The 22,043-nt window shown below is 41.2% G+C and overlaps 1 protein-coding gene across 3 annotated transcripts in view; it reads right to left on the bottom strand.

Moving 5' to 3' along the window:
* AK5 (adenylate kinase 5) overlaps nt 1-22,043 on the bottom strand; it is a 204,781-nt gene that overhangs the window by 137,383 nt on the left and 45,355 nt on the right. For all 3 annotated transcript variants that reach the window (XM_080656835.1, XM_080656836.1, XM_080656837.1), the window contains exon 6: nt 13,963-14,154. In XM_080656835.1, the coding sequence (XP_080512961.1) occupies nt 13,963-14,154 (192 nt within the window). The remainder of the gene's footprint in view (nt 1-13,962; nt 14,155-22,043) is intronic.

The raw sequence follows: 22,043 nt of genomic DNA, 5'->3' as shown, positions 1-22,043 counted from the left end.
GTGCTGCTTTCCTCAGACACTTTTTTGGCGACCCCATGCATGTTGTCGATTCCGATGGTGGTAGAGCTGCCCCATTGGGAAGCAGAACCTTGGGTCACACCGTCACCGTGCCAGCTCAGGCCCTTAGCACATCCTTCCTAGATGCTTCCTCCATTCGGTGCTTTACACACAGCCCCCAGTGTGATATTTCTGGTGTCACTGCCTTGCTCAGAGCCTTTAAAGCACCCCCTGCCCACAGAGGAACCCTTGCTCAGCCTAGCACTGCCTTCCCCAGTTTGGTTCTAGCACACCTGCCCTCCTCCTCCGCATCTGTCCAATTCCCACTGCTCCATTATGTATCCCACAGGTCTTGTGTCTGCTTAGAATGCCCTTCCTGGCCTTTCAGGGTTCCACCTCTTACCTGCCCATCAAGGGCCAGCGTTTCCAGGAAAGCCTTTCCTACCCTTTCCAGGAGGAAGTTGCTCCTCTGCCCTGACTCCTGGGCCTATTACACGGTGGCTGGCACTTACCCCTTCCCCTGCTGTACCTGAGCTATTGATGCATCTGTCATTGACTGCACACCAAAGCCACAACAGCAGACCTGTCTCCACGTCACCGTCACCTTTGTGTTCCCTGCAGTGCCTGCCTCCGTCCCTTGTATCTGGGAAAGTGTTATTGTTTGGCATCCAGTAGCCCTCGGTCAATGGGACAAAAGGACTGTCGTAATGGGGAAGGGGAACTGTAGGACTCAAAGGACTCAAAGGACAGGGCTTTGCCTGTAGCAGAGCTGTGGTCATGCGTTTGCATTTGATTTGTAGGACTGAGCAAGGGGAGAATACGGTGGGTCGTGTAACTAAACAAACAGGCAAGGCCCAATAATTGGCCACTAGTGGTAAAATTTCCTTCTTGTAATAATGAGTTCAGATGAATCAATTTTAGGAATTATCTTAATTACTTTAGATCTGTTATTTAAATTACTTTTTAAAATCCTATCAATGTAATGCAACAATGAAATTCATGTTCTCATTTCTTCTTTCCCGAGAAACAGAAATGAAGAGACTACAGAAGTGAATAGAGGTGCTTATCGAACAGTAACTGCTTGGAGAAAGCAGCAATGCGCTTTCTCCTCATGACCCCGAGTGCATATGTGTCATGTTTTAATGAAGGGACAGCAGAGCAATCACCGCGCTGCTGCTGGGGTCTGGGCCGAGGCTTCAAAGCACTTGTGGGATCCTGGGCCAGGTCCTCTCATGTGCTTCTGTGTTTTCTACAGAGTGGACATGATGACAGTGCTGCCTCCTGGAGATTAGGTGAGGATTCCAGAACCACACCTGACAGGAAGCACTTTGAAGAGTACCAAGCACATATTACCACTCGGGAATGGTTAGCTATTGTCTTTTAAGACACCATCTATTCATAGTGTTTTCTTGTATTTTTCTGACTGGCAAGTCTCACATGCCTGTCTTTTTTTCTTTTGTTTTTGTCTTCTTTAAAAAAAAATCACTTAATTTAACTATAGGGCCATCTCTCTTTAAAGATATTGATCAATTCCAATTAGTTTGGTCTTAAGCACACAAAAAATTTAGTCCAAGAACTTTATCAAAAATATTTTCTTACTTATGATCCTCAAAAGTCTCAGTATAACATATTAAAGTTAACTAAGACCTAACTCTGGAAGTGTGAAATATTTGTTGACATCACTGTCAAAATTATTGTTCTGATCACAGAGTGTCTCCTGGAGAAGTGGCCACCCAACAATGTGTGTGTGTGTGAGTGTGTGTATGTATGTGGTGTGTGTGTGCATGTGTGAGTGTATGTAATGTGTGCATATGTGTGTGTGCTTGTTTGTGTGTGTATACAATTTTCTGTCAGAAATTGTAGTGTTGAAACAAGAATTTATAAGGAAACTGTTAGTATGACATGACATTTAGCTACCAATTATCATCTAATCTGCTTTATTTCTTTTAAAAAATTACAAACAAAGACAAGCTGTTGTGAAATCCAGTCCTATAGAAATAGTACAGGCCTTAATTAAAGTATTCTTAGGTAGACCTGTCAAAACAGTTCTTGGAAACAGAATTGCCTTAATGTGAATCTTCCAAATGTATTCACTTGAATATTATCTGGGTTTTATACACATCATCTAATTCATGGTTATAATGTGAGGACCCTACTTTATACTTAAGATGATTAAGAAGTTATTTATCAGGCTTTGGGGGATATGCGTAGTAATAAAACCAACAAAAATGGATTTTACATCTCTTTGGGGAAGAAATCACCATCATTCTCTATGTTCCTCCTCATTTTTCCTGTGCACACCTGTATGAAGCATCACATTTAGAGTAATTGTGGGAGAGCTCTTACCATCAGGCCCTGACAATAGGGTGGCCATATGATCAGTGTCAGTTCCCACTTCGGAAGGAGATGCATTGGCTGAGTCTGTTGCTTTGCTCTCTGCCTGCGAAGTGTGAACAGGACCGACACTGAGCAAGCTTTGGGTGTGGGGAAGTTGTGAGTCAGATGCTTGCTTGTTACTGAGACAGAGACAGAACACCAGAATGAGCTATAAATACAGTATCTGCTTATTCTCTCTGCTGCTTTGAGGCCATTTAGGATCCAGCGTAACTTGCCCCAGAACTGTGGGTCTTTCTTTGCTGTATGCAGGTTACCACTTTGTGAGAAAATGGCTTTATCTTTTCAGTGCTTTTATTTTTTTTCCTATACAAAAGATCAGGGAATGAGCCCTAACCTGTTTGGCTCAGGGGATAGAGCGTCAGCCTGCAGACTCAAGGGTCCCAGGTTCGATTCTGGTCAAGGGCATGTACCTTGGTTGCGGGCACATCCCCAGTGCGGGGTGTGCAGGAGGCAGGTGATTGACGTTTCTCTCTCATCGATGTTTCTAACTCTCTCTCCCTCTCCCTTCCTCTCTGTAAAAAATCAATAAAATATATTAAAAAAAAAAAGATCAGGGAATGAAACGGATATTCTAATATTTTAGTTTTTAGAGCCCCCAATAATAACAGTTTATGAAAGTAATCAGATCCACTTTTCCATTTAGTTCTGGATATGTTTAAACCAGAGTTACAAAGATCTATCTTAATAGGTGAATGAGTACCACTGACTAATTCACAGAGATGTCCCCTTCCTAAAATAAGCAACAGTGCTTCTTCTAGGGCAGTGCCACCTTGCCAGCTTTGCACATAGTAGGGTTTGGTAAATGCTTGCTGCCCAGACATAGTGATTCCTTATAACTTGCTCATTCATATTCAAGTCAAAAATGGATATTTCTTATGTTACTTCTGGGCTCTACAGTTCAGAGGGCCATACATCCAGGCTCACAATACACTATCGTCACCCAAGTAAGTACCTTCCAGAATGCATCACAGCTTTCCTATTTATTAGCCTTTAAACACTCTTCCTTGACTAGTCTCTGTCTTAGTTACTAAATCCACCAAGTAGAAAATAGTGGGGGCTTTTGGTTACATGGCATGGGATATTTAAACAGGATGTAAGTAGGGTTGGTACTTAGAGGAAATATAGCTTCCCTGTTACATAGTACAAATTCATCAACTTGTTAACTACTGAGAAGCAATGACAGAATTTCCCTCCTGGTAATTTTAGGAGAATGGGTTTGTTTGGGCAAACTGATCAAGTGTTTTCATTGCTTTTTTCATGTTGAGGTGAGTTTTTGAATCTGCTGAGGGTTTATGCTGCTTAGATTTCTTTTTCATCACTCTGCGCAGGGGTGTTGGTGGAGATGGGGATAATTAACCAATGGCTGTGCACTGGACGCTTAGGGATAAGTGTTCTTGTGTTTTAAATGTTAGTGTTGATTCCTATGAAACTTGACGTTAATTAACAACTATCCATAACTTCTGTCTGAAATTAATTTTTACTATTTTTGTTTATTTTCCCTTTGGCTAAGAGTGTCTGGTGGGATGGGAATCACATAGTTTGGGTGGAAAATCTGAAATACATAATGGGAGTATTCCCAAATTTCAAGGAAGTGATATGGGGCAGAGTAAGTAAATGTAGTGTAAATGGGTTGCCTGGAGTTAAGGCACCATGCCTGGTGAATCAATACTCATGTGGTTTTGAGAAGGATGGTTCTCTGTGCCAGGGGTTCCCCAGCACTGATGCCAGTTTGTGATGACGTGGTTACTAACCCACAGCAATATGAGAAAAATAAGGCAAATGTCGGGAGTTTTTCTTAAAGCCAAACTGGTTCATTTAGAAATTCTGTTTGGAGTTATGTCATTCCTAATGGTTATGGGTGCTAAAAATATCCCTTTAAACAATGGCAACACTAGATTTTTTTTTTCTAACGCCCTCACTTAGTAAAATAAAAAAAATCCAACTTGGGAAATGCAAATTAGAACAATAATGAGTTACCACTACACGCCTGTTAGAGTGGCCAAAATCCAGAACAGTGACAACTCCAAAGGCTGCCGAGGATGTGCAGCAACAGGGACTCTCACTCATTGCTGCTGGGAATGCAAAATGGTGCCGCCACTTGGGAAGAGAGTTTGGTGGTTTTTTACAGAATGAAACATGTATTTATCATACCACCCAGCAATCGCAGTCCTTGCTGTTTATCCAAGTGAAGTGAAAACTTATGTCCACACAAAACCCTGCACATGGAGGTTAACAGTAGCTGTAGTCCTAACTGTTAGACCTTGTAAGCAACTGAGATGTCCTTCAGGTGGTGAATGAATAAATAAACTGTGGTACATCCAGACAAAGGAATATTATTCAGCACTAAAAAGAAATGCGCTACCAAGCAGGGAAATGACATGGAGGAAACTAAGGGGCACATTGCTAAGTGAAAGAAGCCAATCTGAAAAGACAACATACTCTAAGAGTCCAACTGTATGATATTCTGGAAAAAATAAAACTATGGAGACAGTGGGAAGACCAGTGGTTGCCGGGGGTCAGGGTGGGAGTACCGGGGGAGGTGAAGAGAAACGAACAGGTGGCGTGCGGGGGAAATACTTGGTATGATATCATAACGATGGATACTTGTTACTATACATTCCTCCAAATCCATACAAAGTGCAACACCGCGAGTGATCCTGAACGCTAAGGTAAACTATGGATTTTGAGTGATTCTGATGTGTTCATGTAGGTTCATCAATTGTAACAAATGCACCACTGCGGTGGGAATGTTTTTACTGGGGAGACTATGCATATGTGGGGCCAGGGAGTACATGGAATCTCTGTACCTTCCTCTCAGTTTTGCTGTGAATCTAAAACTTTTCTAAAAAATGAAGTCTTTAAGGAAAAAAGTGAACTTCATCTTAGCCTCATTAAAACTTGTTTTTTTTTTCTGCTCTGTTGAGCATTAGGGAATCACTGGTCTATGTGGCGTTGTTATATGCCAAGAAGGTTTATAATTAGTCCCTCATGCACTTTCCCAGTAAAACTGGTGTTGGTGAACAGAAATTATCCTGGTTTTAACATTTTCAGCCTGTGCTTTCCTGGATGAAGACAGCCAGTCAGTTAACCTGGTATTAGTTAGTAGCCTCTTCGTACATCCTCCGACTACAGCTTCCTTCTCACTTCAAGGTTTGCTTCTCTTTCTTCCTCCTACAATAAGTCCAGAAGAAAAATGGCCGTTTGCTTACTTCACAGCCTAAAGCTACATGTGGACTTTCACTGATTATCACCCATATTAAGTGGTATTTATTCATGGCACACGATTGTGCAACCATTTCCCTGGAAAGACCCAATGGCACAATGCATTTCAGAAAATGATAACATAAACATTACATCTTACCCTATTATTTATTTATTTATTTATTATTATTTTTATTTTTTTAAATAAATCTTTATTGTTCAGATTATTACAGGTGTTCCTCTTTTTTTCCCCCTAGCTCCCCTCCACCTGATTCCCCACCCCACCCCATGCCCTTACCCCCCGCCACTGTCTTCATCCATAGGTGTAAGCTTTTTGTCCAGTCTCTTCCTGCACCCCTCACAACACCCCCCCACTGAGAATTGTCAGTCCACTCCCTTTCTATGTCCCTGATTCACCAGTCCATTTTGTTCTTCAGATTTTTTATTCACTTGGTTTTTAGATTCACTTGTTGGTAGGTATGTATTTGATGTCATTTTGTTGTTCATAATTTTTATCTTTACCTTTTTCTTCTTCTTCCTCTTCTTAAAGAACACCCTTCAGCATTTCATGTAATCCTGGTTTGGTGGAGATGAACTCCTTTAGTTTTTTCTTGTCTGTGAAGCTCTTTATCTGACCTTCAACTCTGAATGATAGCTTTGCTGGGTAGAGTAATCTTGGTTGTAGGTTCTTGCTGTTCATCACTTTGAATATTTCTTGCCACTCCCTTCTGGCCTGCATAGTTTCTGCTGAGAAATCAGCTGACAGTCGTATGGGTGCTCCCTTGTAGGTAACTAACCGTGTTTTTCTCTTGCTGCTTTCAAGATTCTCTCTTTGTCTTTTGCCCTTGGCATTTTAATTATGATGTGTCTTGGTGTGGTCCTCTTTGGATTCCTCTTGTACGGGGTTCTGTGTGCTTCCTGAACTTGTAAGTCTATTTCTTTCACCAGGTAGGGAAAGTTTTCTGTCATTATTTCTTCTAATAGGTTTTCAATATTTTGCTCTTTCTCTTCTTCTGGCACCCCAAAAATTCAGATGTTGGTATGCTTAAAGTTGTCCCAGAGGCTCCTTACACTATCTTCATATTTTTGGATTTTTTCTTTTTGTTTTTCTGGTTGGGTGTTTTTTGTTTCCTCATATTTCAGATCTTTGGTTTGATTCTTGGGGTACGTTGATCTACAGTTGAGTTTCTGTATATTCTTTATTTCAGACAGTGTATGCTTAATTTCTGACTGGTCCTTTTCCATTTTTTTGGCATTCTCATTAAGGTCTTTGAAGGTCTCACTAAGCTCCTCGGAGGTCTCATCAAGTTTCTCGGCGGTTTTTAGAAGATTCTTGAGTAACCTTATAAATGTGGTTCTGAACTCTATGTCGTCCATTAGTTTGCTTTCCTCCATTTCTCTCATTCGTGACATGTTTCTTTGTCTCCACATTTTGCTGCTTCCTTATGTTGATGGAGTGGCTTTGTGTGGTAGGTGACCTATAGGGGCCAGTAGCTCAGCCTCCCCAATCACCTGAGGTGGACGCCTTTGGTACACCCCTTTGTGGGCTGAGTGCAAAGTCTTGGCGTAGTTAAGCCTTGATTGCTATTGGTACACTGGGAGGAATTGACCTCCAGGCCAGTTGGCTGTGAGGACCCGCTGTGTCTATAATGGAAGAACTGCTGCGCTGGAGACACGCTTATGGTGCAGGACTTGTTTCAGTGGGGCTTTGGTGCTCACTGAGTCTGCCTCTTGAATGTGTCACTTATGGATGTGAGGAGTTGAAATCTGGTGTCTCACACTGACCACTAGGTACACTGGCTTCTGGATCTCCAATGGGGTGCAGGTCAGCTACTGTCTGAGGCCACCCAGCAGGAGCTACAGCAAGAACTACAGTTTTCTCCTCTTTGCTTGGGGTTTGGGGGTTTTGGAGCTGTCTGACCCAGGGTGCAAGTTTGCTAGGTTAAGCTGCGATAGAGCAGGCTATTCATATGCTAAAGCTGCTGCTTGGAGCTTGGGTGGGTTCGTAGATTGTGCGGGGCGGGGTCTCAGGGTGTGACTAGGCTAGGGTGTGGCAAACAGTGATGGCTGCCAGTAAGCCGGCTCTGAGGCTCTGCGTCTCCAACCGTGTCCCCGCGTCCCGCGCCCCAGCACAATAAACAATTGTTCCTGCGCGCAGCCCTGCAAGCAAGCCTCCCTCACTTTCCGACCCCATGGCAGACAGTCCAGCTTCTCCCCGTAGGACTTTGGGTCCCCCGCGTCTCCCCAGAAACGAGTTTGGAGTAATCGGGAGCTTATCTCCCTTCGGGTTGAAAACAGCAGCGCTCCCAGTCACCCATCGCCAGCCCGATTTGCGCGTCTCCGTACCTCAGCTTTTCAGCGCTTGTGCACCCCTCAATGCTGTTTGCTCTTTCCTTCTAGTTGTAGAACTTCCACTCAGCCAGCTTTCCCGTGGTTCTGGGTGATAGACGTTTTGTCTTTTAGTTGTAGTTTTGAAATTGTTGTGCGAGGCAGCAGTTTAGGTGTTTACCTACGCCGCCATCTTGGATCTCTCCTTACCCTATTATTTTTCAGGCATTTAAAAAAAAACCCTATTCTTAAAAAACAAACAAAACAACCATATGTAGTTTATAAAGAGTTCATCAAAATTACAAAGACTTGACCTGTCTTAACTATTGCTATTTCTTTAAAAAAAATGGGGGGAGGGTTTCTGATAGGGGGGACCTATAATCTGATAGGTAGAGCACCTGAGTTAATCTGAAAAGTAATCATCTTATTTTAAATCTTAGAACATGTATACTTATGTGAATAGGGGGTTAAGTTTTTCTTAAGTTTCCTTTCAAGGCCTCTGCGAAGCATTAGGGAGGTGACTCAGCTGTGAATCCAGCAGGCAGAACTGTTCATCAGAGTGACCCACCAGGAGTCCAAACATCATCTCATCACCATCATCTCATTGCCTAACGACTAAAGACAATAGCTGACGGCTGCGGACCTCCAGGGCTGGCCTCATCCTAGCCCCTTCCCCTTTATAATCCTGTCCCCTGCCCCTTGCTGTAAGACAGGATTTGAAGGTGTGTAATCGCCCTGTCTTCTTGGTTGGCTGGCCTTCTCAATAAACGCCTAATATGATTCAACCCTGCCTTCATTATTGGATGCAGTGACAGGCAGCCAAAGCTCAACGGGGGGTTTTCCGGTAACAGTTCCAACAGTGAAGACAATTCAAACAAAGACGAGTTTTTTATAGTTTATAGTAAAAATAAAGACAAAAATCATCACTAAGTTACATATTATTGAGGCTTTAAAAATCTAGAAAGGGGAATTATTGTTGAAGAATTGTACAGTTTCATCAAGTCCAAGTGCTCCAAAGTGTCATAAGACACAGCTATCCAGTAAGACTGCACAAGCAGCTCTTCTAATCCCAGTAATGCTCAAACTTCAAGAAAAACTTCTCACAAATTTTGGGAACTCTCAGCATCCTAATTAGAAGCATAATGCTGTAAAAGACATAATGAGCAATGACATCCAACCTTATGGTAAGTTAAAAAAACGTGTAAGCTTGTGTGAAAAGATTCTGTGAAGTTCCTAATATACTAACGTTGTGATTGTATATCATTTCATTCATACCTGCACAGATGGCTGTGCATAGAAGGATATGATAACAGGATAAAAATAAAGAGACCCCATGCGGGGAACCATCTCAGTAAGATACAGTATTCCGGCAATAGCCCGTTTTCCCTGGCTATTTTGATTATGTTTCTTCTTCAGTCACTGGGTTTGTTCTTTAGTCAAATCTGCCAATAGATACAGGCAATGGTGAAGTAAAAACAAACAAAAAAATGGGTTGCCCTCTGTTACAATTCAGCTACATTATTCAGACACAGCCACTATATAGCTTGATGACACGGATGATATAGAAGTTAAAGGACACACTGACACAATTTTGTAACCAATTAACAGGCACTTTTAAGGAAAAAAAATGAATTTGGCATGATGTTTTTAAAACCTAAATTTTTCATTTCGGATTCCTTCAATAATCTATCTATTGAGGAAAAGGTAACATAGTACCCTCGAAGAGCACAGAATTGTTAGTGGTAAGTGTAGGTTCCAAAAGATAGGCAATGGAGGGGGGAGAAAGAGAGAAGAAGAAATAAAAATAATAATAAAATAATAGCTATCATTTGAATTGCACTCGCAGTGTGCCAGGCACTGTTCTGAGAATTTGACATCCACTTACTCCTCACAAATTACACTGAGGGAGGATCAACGATTATATTCATTTTACAGGTCAGTCAGTCACAGAAAAGATCAGTGACCCATAGAAGGTCACACAGGTGGCAGGTGGTGCAGCTGAATTCTGAGCCAGGCCATGGGGCTGCATTGCCATTATCTGCCATATCACCTGCATTCTCTCATTTCACCTGTGCTACAAGATTGCACAGCAGGTAACATCATCTCCAATTTATAGATGAAGACCAAGTCCTAGAGCATCAGGAATGTATTAAGTGGCAGAGGGGCTGAAATTCCAAGTGAGAAGTTTCAGACTCCAAAGCCCAAGATGAGCACCAAGATGAACTTTCTCAACGGGACTGAGGAGGGATGTGCTCTGTGTGGTCCTTAAGACCCTCCAACCAAGACAATGAAGCGTACCTGCAGGGAGGAGAGGGCCTGTTCTAGTATAATGACACAGTGCATGACATGTGAGGCTCTCTCTACTCCAGGGGTGGGGAACGTCCGGCCCTCGGGCCACATAAGGCCGGTGAAACATTTGGTCTGGCCCTGCCAAGGCGTCAGAGGAGAGTTAATTAAATGTTTGACCAAATATAGCAGGGTAATTTTTAAGTGGATCATTTTGTATGACCCTCAAATGATGTTATAAATATACAAATGGCCCTTGGCAGAGAAAAGGTTCCCCACCTGTTCTAGTCCTTTGCCAGTCATCACACTCAAGGATTCATGTTTAACATCCCTTTCCCAGTAGACTGTAAGCTCTGCTCATTTAGTGTGAGCATACTATGTACCAGACAAGGACCATTCTAGGTGCTTGGAATATGCCAGTGAATAAAAGAAAGATCCTTACCTTTTGCTTATTTAACTTTGCACCCCTAACAGAATGTCTGGCACCCATTGGTTCTCAATAAATATTTACTGAGTGAATAAATGAATAAATTAGGAGGGACAGGTAGAAGTAAAAGGAAAGAAAAACTACAGAGAAAAGGAAATACCTTTGTCTGCTCTATTAACCCAAGATTTTTATTAACATCTTAATATGCTTGTGATGAATAACGATAACCATTTTTATGTTATTTAACTCATCTTTAAAAGTGGAAATGCTACCATATTTAATTCCAAAAGTGAACTATGACCCAGGTTCTGAAGGAGGACATGTGGTTCAGGAGGCAGCCTTTTGTCAAACTGGTTTTCAAATTACATTCTCCGGAGCTTAGCCTGTGTTTAATCCTCACCACTTTTCAAGAGGCAACTTCCCAAGGCAGGTATTCTCCCAGTAAATAGAAGCGTTTATCTTCAGGCTCATTTGGTTTTAACAATGAGGTTACAGGCTGTCATCCACATCGGTATTGACTCCCTCAATTAGAGGCGACGGCATTTCACCTCCATGCAAAATATTAATAAATTAACAATCCCCACTCTGCATTCATTGGGGAAATCTGCTCTGCTCGCGATGCTGAACGTGACAAGCAGGGAGTCATCAGAGACGCTGCAGTAATACCTTCAAGACTTGCAAACATCAGTTAAAACTCTGGCTCTGCACCTAGCCTTTGGTGTTTGGTCTGTAGGGTCAAATTCTTTTTTGCATGCAGAACTCAGCATTGGTAATTTGCAAGAGAAACAAGAGGTAACCCCAGCAACAAATAGTTACAGAAACATCCACCCTGGTTTTCTGAAATCTTTCCTGACCATACAATGAACTCTGGCACTGTAAACAATTTTCAGATAGGATTTACAATTCTCTGACATAACTTCGACTTAAAGAGCAAATCCTAATAAATATTTCTTTACAGTGCTAAGAAGACTGCAAAGAGATTCTTATTTAAATGTTATGGGCTATCTCTTTCAGATTTAAGAGCACTTTAGTCTAATGAAGAGATTTTGAACCCAGTAATTGTTAGGTCATAGCTCTGTGGATGGGCTTCAGTAGATTTATTTAAAATTTGTGGGAAACAATGTACATGTATTGTATTAGAATGGGCACAGTCACTTTAATCAGATTCTCTACGGGGGCTGCAACCCCATCAGACAAGGAGGGACCTAAGGGCTAAGGGAAGGGTTTGCTGAGGTCGGCCACCAGCCAGCTGCCATGGTGTTGCCCCAATTTTAGTGTTTTCTTCCCTAAAATTCCTTCTTCAGATCCTATGATCCTCGTCTCCTCTACTATGTTTTAATACTTGAATCCATGATGTTATGGGGGTCATAAATTTAGCTGAATCTTCCTATATTCTAGTAATTATATTAACTAATGATTCAGCTTCATCCTTCATTGGCATTCCGAGTATCATTAGCCATAAAAAAAACTAAACATTTATGAAAATATTAATATTTGCATTGTATCAATGGAGTAGAAAGATCAACACCTTCTGTTTTTTTGACAGTAGCACTTCCTCATGACAAGTTAAACCCTTAGGAAATGTTTTTATGTCCTCAGAATCTCATTTCTTTATGTGGGACACTAGAGGTCCGGTGCACAAAATTTGTGCACAGGGAGGGGGGGGGAGTGTCCCTCTGCCCAGCCTGCACCCTCTCCAATCTGGGACCCCTTGAGAGATGTCCAACTGACCATTGAGGACCATTCCTGGTGGATCGGGCCTCAATGGGCAGTTGGACATGCCTCTCACAATCCAGGACTGCTGGCTCCCAAACGATCACCTGCCTGCCAGCCTGATCACCCCCTAACCACTCCCCTGCTAGCCTGATTGACACCTAACTGCTCCCCTGCTGACCCAATTGCCCCTAACTGCCCTCCCCTGCCAGCCTGGTCCCCCCCAACGGCCCTCCCCTGTAGGCCTGGTCCCCCAAAACTGCCCTCCCTTGCAGGCCTGGGTCCCCCCAACTATCCTCTCCTGCTGGCCTGGTCCCCCCCCAACTGCCTCCCCTGCTGGCCTGGTCACCCCTAACTTCCCTCCCCTGCTGGCCTGGTCGCCCCTAACTGCCCTGCCCTGTGGGCCTGGTCCCCCACAACTGCCCTTCCCTACAGGCCTGGGTCCCCCCAACTGTCCTCCCTTGCAGGCCTGGTCCCCCCAACTGCCCTCCCCTGCTGGCCTGTTCACCCCTAACTGCCCTCCCCTGCCAGCCTGGTCCCCCCCCAACTGCCCTCTCCTGCTGGCCTGATAGCCCACAACTGCCCTCCTCTGTAGGCTTGAACCCCCCCAACTCTCCTCCCCTGCAGGCCTGGTCCCTCCCAACTGCCCTCCCTTACAGGTCTGGTCTCCCCCAACTACCCTCCTCTGCTGGCCATCTTGTGGCGGCCATCTTGTGTCCACATGGGGGCATCCATCTTTGACCACATGGGGGTGGCCATCATGTGTGTTGGAGTGATGTCAATTTGCATATTACTCTTTTATTAGATAGGACTAGAAGCCCGATGCATGAAGATTCGTGCTAGAATGGGCTTTCCTTTCCCTGGCTGCTGGCACTGCCTTTCCACTCCAGCCCAGCCCCTTTCTGCTCAGGCCCCAGAGCTGCATCTTTCCGCTCCGGAAGCTGCATCTTTCTGCTCCAGCCCCGCCTTTCCATGCCGCCCAGAGGCCCCGAGAGACTGGGGGTGGGGCAGAACGCCTGCGTCGTCGCCATGGTGATGACGCAAGTGTCCTGCCCGCCCTGTCACTCGGTGCCTATGTATGCAAATTAACTTCCATCTTTGTTGGGTTAATTTGCATATCACTCCTGATTGGCTGGTTGCGTAGCGGAGGTACGGTCAATTTACATGTTTGTCTATTATTAGGTAAGATTATGATGAAGCCTAAATTACAATTTAAGTCTAATATGTAGAAGACATTGTCCACTATGTGTTTTTAAGTCTATCAATTTAGTTAGGCTTCCAATGACAGAAGAGCTGAGAAGCTGGGCGAGTATTGCTTAAAGTAACTCAAGTAGTTATTTCAAAATCCTTTTTGATTTGGGGGCTATGGAATTCTAGCCAAGGTTAAAAGTTATCATCTTTTATAAAATCAATTAAACAAAAGTGTGCATATTTTTATCATTATGACGTAATAAAGGCAAATCAGGTAAAAATTATCCATTTTAAAAATTAAATCTGAACCCCCCAAAAGCCACTTTTCAAATGTAAAGTAGATTTCTACATGAGAACAGGAGCTAATGAGAGATATGAAAGATCATTCTTGTCCTGGACATGTAGAACCATGGCTCGCTTACCGTCATGATGAGCCCCTTCTCCTGGAAGTATTTAACCAGCGGAGCAGCGTTCTGCTTGAAGTTCATTAGTCTCCTTTGCGTAGCTTTCAGATTGTCATCAGGCCGCCCCTGTTGCTCTGATCGCTTCAGCAACCTTTCTTTGAGCCTCTGATTGGTGCAAGCCAGGAATACCACCAAGTCGGGAGTGCAGATCTGTGGAGAGCATTAAACCAGTTGACAGGCATTCAACATACCAACCCATGCGAGTGCAGACAATGGCCTCCATCTCTTTGGTTCTCTTGCAGCTGTCATATTTTTGGCCCTCTGTGTTTTTTGCCAGCGCATTTCCAGGGCTATCACTCTACACAAGATCAGGAGGAGCCATTGCCATTACAGTCCATGTAAACGGGCATACCCACATAGCCATATGCAGTGACCCTACTTATTTCAGGAAAATACTTTTTGTGTATGCTCAAATATGTATCCTGGTTGAATTAAGAACAATATAGGCCAAACTCTGCCAAAGGTGTATGTGACCTGGTTTTAGTGACTACTGGGGCCACAGATGTGGACATTTAACAAGTATTGCTGCTATTATTACAATTTCCTGCCCTTTTAACAGTATCTACTGTATGCCAGGCCCTATGCTAAGTTATTTCCTTTGATGTTGCTACACTTTACAACAATCTGCAAGGTAAATATTACCTCCATTTTACAGATGAGTAAACTGAGGCTCTAAGAAATCCAGCACTTGTCTGAGGTCACATGATCAGTAAGGTCAAAGTTGATATTTGAACCTAAATCTCTCTAGTCTAAGCCCTGTGTTCCTTCCACTACTACAATGCACTAAATGGTTCAAAGACCTTTGTGAATTTCTGAAAATACTGAGGAATGACATGGAAAGAACCTATGAAATAAACAGTTTTTATTCAACTCAATCGGAACTAATATTGCATTTAAAAGGTAACATGGTCATTAAAGTGAACACAGTTTCTTAATGAAGAAGGGACAAGACAAAAAAGGCAGTTGTGTATAGTGATTTAAACAATGATCTCCAAAACTTTTTACTGCATCCTTACATTAGTAAACTATTTGATCATACATCCCAATAAACGTATACTTATTAATTTATAAAGTATGCATGCATGTATGATATGCATATATTACCATACTAATATAGGACGTGTGTTGTATAGTATACTAGTAGTTGTCACTCAGTGTACGTGGCGGATTGATTTCAGGATGCTCCCTTGGATGCCAAAATCAGAGGATGCTCAAATCCCTTATGTAAAATGGCATATTATTTGCACATAGTCTACCCACATCCTCCTGTATACCTTATAATCCTCTCTAGATTTCTTAGAATACCTAATACAATGTAAATGCTACGTAAACAGTTGTTATACTGCATTGTTTAGGGAATAATGACAAGAAAAAAAGTCTACTGCCATGGCAACAACAGACCTACTACATAGTGCATGTCAGCAACCATGTAACATTTTTTTTCAAATAGATTTATTTTATTTGTTCCATCAGCATTTATCCCCTCCATGTCTTCTTCCACCTCCATACTACCCATTCCCAGCAATCACTACACTGTTGTCATGTCCATGAGTTCTCTGTATTTTTTATTCTGTTTTGCTCAACCCCTCTACTCCCCCCATCTCGCCGCTCCCCTCCCTCCCCCCTCCCCCGCCCCAGCAGTGTGCCTGCTCTCTATCTGAGTCTATCTTATTTTGTTTGGTCATTCAGTTTGTTCATTAAATTCCATTCAAATATTTTTGATCTGTGGTGAGTTGGATTTGCAGATGCAGAACCTGCAGATATAGAGGGCCGACTGAATACACAAAAATACAATTTAAAAGGGATGAGTTACAATAATCATAATTGTTATATTTTCTTCCCACAGTGGCTTGCTTTGTGCACTATGGATACCACTAGTTAGGAAATAGACTCTGGAGGCCGGAACATGGATTCTACTTTTTGCCCAGCTGAGCGATGGGTATATGACTTAACTTTGCTAAGCCTCTGAGTCCTACTCTATCAACAGAGATACACAAACCTCCCTCTCTGAGGATTAAATAAGATATTGTATGTAAAATACAGAGCGCAAACTTGATCCAGGTGCTCAATAAATTTTAGCCATGTTTATTATCGGTTTTCAAAATTCTATGTTGTCCTGGTTCGCCTTTAACATTTTTGTTTTTATTTTGTTTATTTTTTCTTCGCTTACATTTTTTCCTTCTCAAACCCACAGGTGAGGCATTCCCTGTGGCTTAGATGATTTTTTCCCTTTTCAGATTCTAATTTTCTTTGTATTCTCTCAGTGCCTTTTCACTCTTCTGGTTTCAACCACTACCCTGTTAATGGATTTTAAATCTACTTTTTGGCAGTGACTTTCAATAGTCCTAATATTGTCAAATAGGCTATATGATGGCTCTATCTGTGAGTCTTAATGTTACCTGTGACTCAGCAAGGCCAAAATCAATTTCAGCACATTTTTACCTACATGAAATTCCCATCTTGTTAGTTTGCATATTTATTTGTTTTTATGGTAGCAACATTACTTTCCTAAATCTCTCAGCTAGAAGCCTTAGTACATTTCTAACCTTTGTCAAAACTTCCATCTCTCTGACATATCACCATTGCCTGTGGATTCTGCCTTTGAAATACCATTCAGTCTCCTCTTCCCCCAATTCCTACTGCCACTGTGTAAGCTCAGGCACACACCAGCATAAGTGATTATAAGCATGAATTTGAGAACCAGGTGGTCGTGAATTTGAATCTAGAGTCTGCCACCTATTAGTTGTTTGTCCTTGGGCAAATGATTCAATTTCTCAGAACTTCAGTTTTCTTAACTGTAAATAAAATAAGGAGAAATCCCTCAGCCCACCTCAGTAGCTTAGTATTTCCCAGTTTTTAAAAAAAACTTCTAAATAGTTTTTGAGAAATCTTAACAATTAAGAAAATTGCTTTGTAATTTTTGTGTGATATAATAAAACCTTTGGAAATAGTCAGCCTTACCCAATATAAAATAATGACACCCTTTAAATAAATATACAAGGAAGATCATTTTTGACAAATTAAAATGACATTATATTGTGCTTGGTGTGGTCATAATGTTTATTAAAATATGGAAAAAACCTGAACTACTAGGTTGGTATTGAATGCAGATAAAACCTTACATTTTGAAATTCCTGCAGTTTGCATTTAAACAAATTAAATGGTTCATCTTAATATATTTATTGTTTTGTTTCAGATTGCAATGTAAATGCTTCTCTCTACCTAACCCAGTGAGGTCACTGATAGGCTTACGTATGTAATCCTCACTATATTTTGCCTTTTACTATTGGCTTTTGAAATACTAGATACAGCTTGAAATTTAAGATTTTGTTTACACTCTGAATAAAACTGCACTTTTCTTTATTTTTAAATTAGTAGACTTTTTAAAAAGGCAGTTTTAGGTTTATCAAAAACTTGAGTGGAATATCTAAGATTTTTGATCAATAAATGCAACTTCAGGTCTGATAAAGATGACTTTGAAGTGAATCTGCAGTTATTTAATTTAATAGTTGTGATTAACTTGCTGTCTTTCTTTAGTGTACATTAAACAATATATAGCTTCGAATATAAAAATTAAAATGCGGAATAGACCAGACCCCCCTGACAAGTAGGGATAACCAGCTGATGGCTCAGCAGAGTGACTGCAGCCACAAGCACGCGCATCTGTGCATCTGTTTTCTAACGACCACCATATATGTCACTCACTGGAGCCTCACGTTTTTTGACAGTGCGTTATTTTAAAGGAAGAAGTATTTAAATTGTTTGCTTTGCCCCCAAAATGTAAAATAGCAGCAGGTACCATTCTGTTTCAAAAGATGTGAAGCTCTTGTAAAGTTTTCATGAAGTTCACTTGTATGAAATGTTGAGAAGTTTCAACAGAGTGAATCCTTCTTAGCCTATGTTCTCAAAATATATCTGCTGATTGAATGATTGAAAGAATAAGGAAATGAGTAAGAAAAAAAACACCCCAAGATACACCTTTTGTCTACAAGGAAGTAAACTTCCCAATTACTGATATTGTTCCTCCCATTGAATCAACTAAATCAATTTTTTTTCTGTCATTATATAGTCAGGTCAATCTTCCTCTATCCATTTGCTTCAAGTCCCTACCTGAGTGATTACTCTGTTAAAAAGAACCTGTGATTGCCTTTGATAGTCAAAGGAAATATTCATTGTGTCGGACTACCAACTGAACCGATTTAATACTCCCATTCTTAAGTGTCAGTACTTTGACTGCCCTATTCTTTATGAAGATGCGTTATAAGGCTTAGACTCCATAGTTCAGACCACACTGTCAGAATGCAGGAAGCAAAGTACTAAAAGGAGAGAGAGAGAGAGAGATCACAGTTGGAACAAAATCTGGAATCACAGAAACTAAGAGATGGAAAAAAACTTGGAGGTTATCTAACTCAAATGAATACCAAACCTGTAATCTTCTCCACAATCCCTTGACAAGTGATTTTTAAGTTTGAATATTTAAACTTGAATGTTCTTGTGAGCATTTCTTGTGATGGGTACTTGCTTCTTATAAGGCAGCCCCTTTCATTACTGGATGACTCTAATAATTGGGAATTTCTTTCTAATATTGGGCTAAAATTTGCTTGCTTATTCTGCCTAAAGGTAAAATGTAAAATAAATTATTTCTTCCACCCATCAAACAATTATCGAACATACTAGTATACTATTACCACAGAGGACAGACTAGACCATAAAAAGAGAAAAAAGATAGAAAACTGAACTTCAATATCATTTAACATGGAGATAATTTACGGGCCGAGTTTTCAACAGACTATGGGGTTAGGGGCAAAAATTGGAATATGAGTCTCACCAAAGAGAAAGAGCTCTAGAAACAATTATTGCAGCCCCATGCTTTTAGTTGGAATCCTAAAGGGCTACACCACCCAAGTATATGTGAACCAGTCCTCACAAGACTAAACCTCATTTAGAATCATCCCAAACCCTCCATATCTCTAAATAAGATTTAGTGAACTAAAAGGTCAGAAGAAAACATCCAGAATAAAGCCAGGGGAAGGAAGGGGCAGGAAAAGTACAGAAAAGAGCAAAAGAGACATATGCGACAATGGCTTAAAGTTCTGGAAGAAGAAGTGAGAAAATGGAAAATCAGTATTTGAAAATATAATAGTTAAGAATTTTCCAAAATCACAAATGATATCAAGTTCCAGATTCAGGAAGCAATATGAAAACCAAGAAGAACAAAGAGAAAACCCAGATCTAACTGCTGAAAGTCTAGATAGACAACAATAAAAAAAATCTTTAAAGCAGCCAGAAAAAAAAAAAAAAACAACAGAAAAGAAACAAAAGATTATCTTCAGCCTTCAGGATTAACAATAACAACAACAACAAAAATTTTTTAAAAAGTTTACCTTCAGAGGAGCAACAATAAGACTTACAGCTAAATTTTCAAAAGAAACAATGATAGCCAGAAAACGAGATGACATATTTAAAGTGTCAATACAAAATAACTGCCAACCTAGGTTCCCAAATCCAGTAAGAATATCTTTCTTTCTTTTTTTAATCATCACCCAAGGATATTTTTCCATTGATTTTTAGAAAGAGTGGAAGAGAGAGGGAAAGACAGAGAGAAATATCGATGTGACAGAAACACATCGATTAGTTGCCTCCTGCATAAGCCCCAACCAGGACCTGGGTCGGGGAGGAGCCTGCAACCGAGGTATGTGCCCTTGACCAGAATCGAACTGGGACCCTTCAGTCTGCAGGCCGACGCTCTGTCCACTGAGCCAAACTGGCTTGGGCAAGAATATCTTTCAAAATTAAATGCAGACATTTTGAAACAAACAATAACTGAGTGAATTTGTGATCAGGAATTCTACACTAATGGAAATATTAAAGAATATTCTTTAGGTAGGAAAAAAGTGATCCAAGATAGAAAGTTGACTCAGAGGAATGAATGAAGGGCAACAAAATGGGAAATATGTAGGTAAATCTAAACGAATATTGACCATACAAAAATACTAGAATTATTTTGTGGTATTTAAAAATAGAGATTAGTCATGAGGCAGGTAAATGAAGTTCAACTGTTCTAAGGTCTGTTCAGGATGTGGTAAAAGTATTAATTTGTATGAGTCATTAATGAGTTAGTGCTGCATGCCATAATCCCTAGAATAGGAGTCAGCAAACTTTTCCTGTAAATGGCCAGAGAGGAAAGATTTTAAGTTTTGCAGGCCATATGTTTTAGTTAGTAGCATGAAAACAGCCCTAGGCAGGAAAGCAGGAGTAGGAGACTGAGGAGAATGCAGAGGAGGAGGGCAAGCCAATCAAAGGTGCAGTGTTGACCTGGTCATGTGACAGGCGACTGGGACTCCTTGCTGCTGGGCCTTTGGAGGGAACATGGATGAGCAGCCTTTACCCATTAGATCCTGGCCCCTACCGGTCAGTAGGTGTCCCTTGGCATGTTACCTCTGTCATACTGTCTCATTGTATGTATGCATCCCAGGGCAGGAGGCCAAAAAAGCACAGTGAGTTGCTGCACATCCCACTGGCACAGAGATTTTCAACGGGTGTGCCGCAAGAATTTTTAAAGCGTGCAACACCTGACTGTTTAGTCAGGGGCACTGATCTCTTTTCCTTTAGATGGTCCAAAAAAAAAAAAATGATGACAGCCAACATAAAATAGCTGTCTGATGTGATTGAATCAAAATTGTACCAATTGTCAGATCGGCAAAGTATATATATTTTAGTGTGCCACAGAATTTTAGTAATTAGTTTATGTGTGCCATGAAATGAAAATGGTTGCAACACTACATTGGTACAAAGCTGGTTTCAGCTGCAATGTCAAGTAAAAGGTGGGCTGAGAGAATAGGAAGTGGGGCATCAGAGGTGTTTGAATATACTTTAAATACACAGATACTTTAAATATACAGTATACTTTAAAGATACAGAAATGCTAAAAGTAAAAGAATGGCAAAACAAAACATGCCAGGGAAACTTTCCCAAAAGAAAACGGGTAAAACTAGACAAATATCAAGCCTTTAAAAATGGGCAAAGGACTTGAACCGACATTTCTTAAAGAAGATATACAAACGACTAGCAGGTGTATGAAAATATGCTCAACATTACTACTCATCAGGGAAATGCAACTCAAACCATGAGAGGTATCTCCTCCCAACAACACAAAATGTATGGGGCACAGTGAAAGCAGTCCTAAAAGGGAAATTGAATAGTATTACAGGCCTACCACAAGAAACAAAAAAAATCTGAAATAAACAACCTAACCTTCCACCTAAAGGAACTAGAAAAAGAACAACAAACAAAGCCAAAAGTGACTGCCGCTGGGGATCAATTCTGCAACCTCGGGCATGCGCCCTGACCTGGAATTGAACTGTGACCTCCCGGTGCATAGGTCGATGCTCAACCACTGAGGCACCTTGGCCAGGCTGTTCCTCAAAAATTTTAATCTCTCATGCTTCCAATGATCAGTACTGGGTATTAGGTCTTCACTAGAAAGTGAAATAAGACATTTTCCCAGTCCTTAAGGAGCTCATAGTCTGACAGCTGAGTGAAGAGATAATTATAATACAATATGATTAGCACAATGTTTTAAAAAATGGGAAAAAAGAGGAGGGCCACTCCTATAGGGCAATGCCTATAATATCTGGTGTTGGTGACCATATTCTCCCAAGGTTCTCTTCTCCAAGACAAGTACCATTCCCCCTTCCCATTACTGTTGCAATTACATGAAGTGCCTGAATTAAATGAAATCTGTTTTGCGGAGGCAAACTCTGATAACAACATGAAGGAGACTTGACTTCGCACTACTTGTCCTTTTGTGGGCATCCCCCGGAAGCTTGTCAGTAATGTAAATCCAGGAGCTCCACTCTGTTTTACTGATCAGAATCTCTGGAGATGGGACGCAGGGAGCTGTGTGTTGACTTCTGCTTTACATAGAAACAGGTGCTCAAAACAGGAGCTTATTGAAGGTGCAAGGTCTTTAAAAGTAAAATAACAACAGTAACAAGAAACCCTGAAATGCCAACACGATTACGTACAAAAACAAAAGA

The sequence above is a fragment of the Plecotus auritus genome (genome assembly GCF_963455305.1).
Source record: "Plecotus auritus genome assembly, chromosome: 2".
Lineage (NCBI taxonomy): Eukaryota > Metazoa > Chordata > Mammalia > Chiroptera > Vespertilionidae > Plecotus > Plecotus auritus.
Note: the sequence above shows the minus strand (reverse complement) of the source record. Positions and strands in the feature narration are given on the sequence as shown.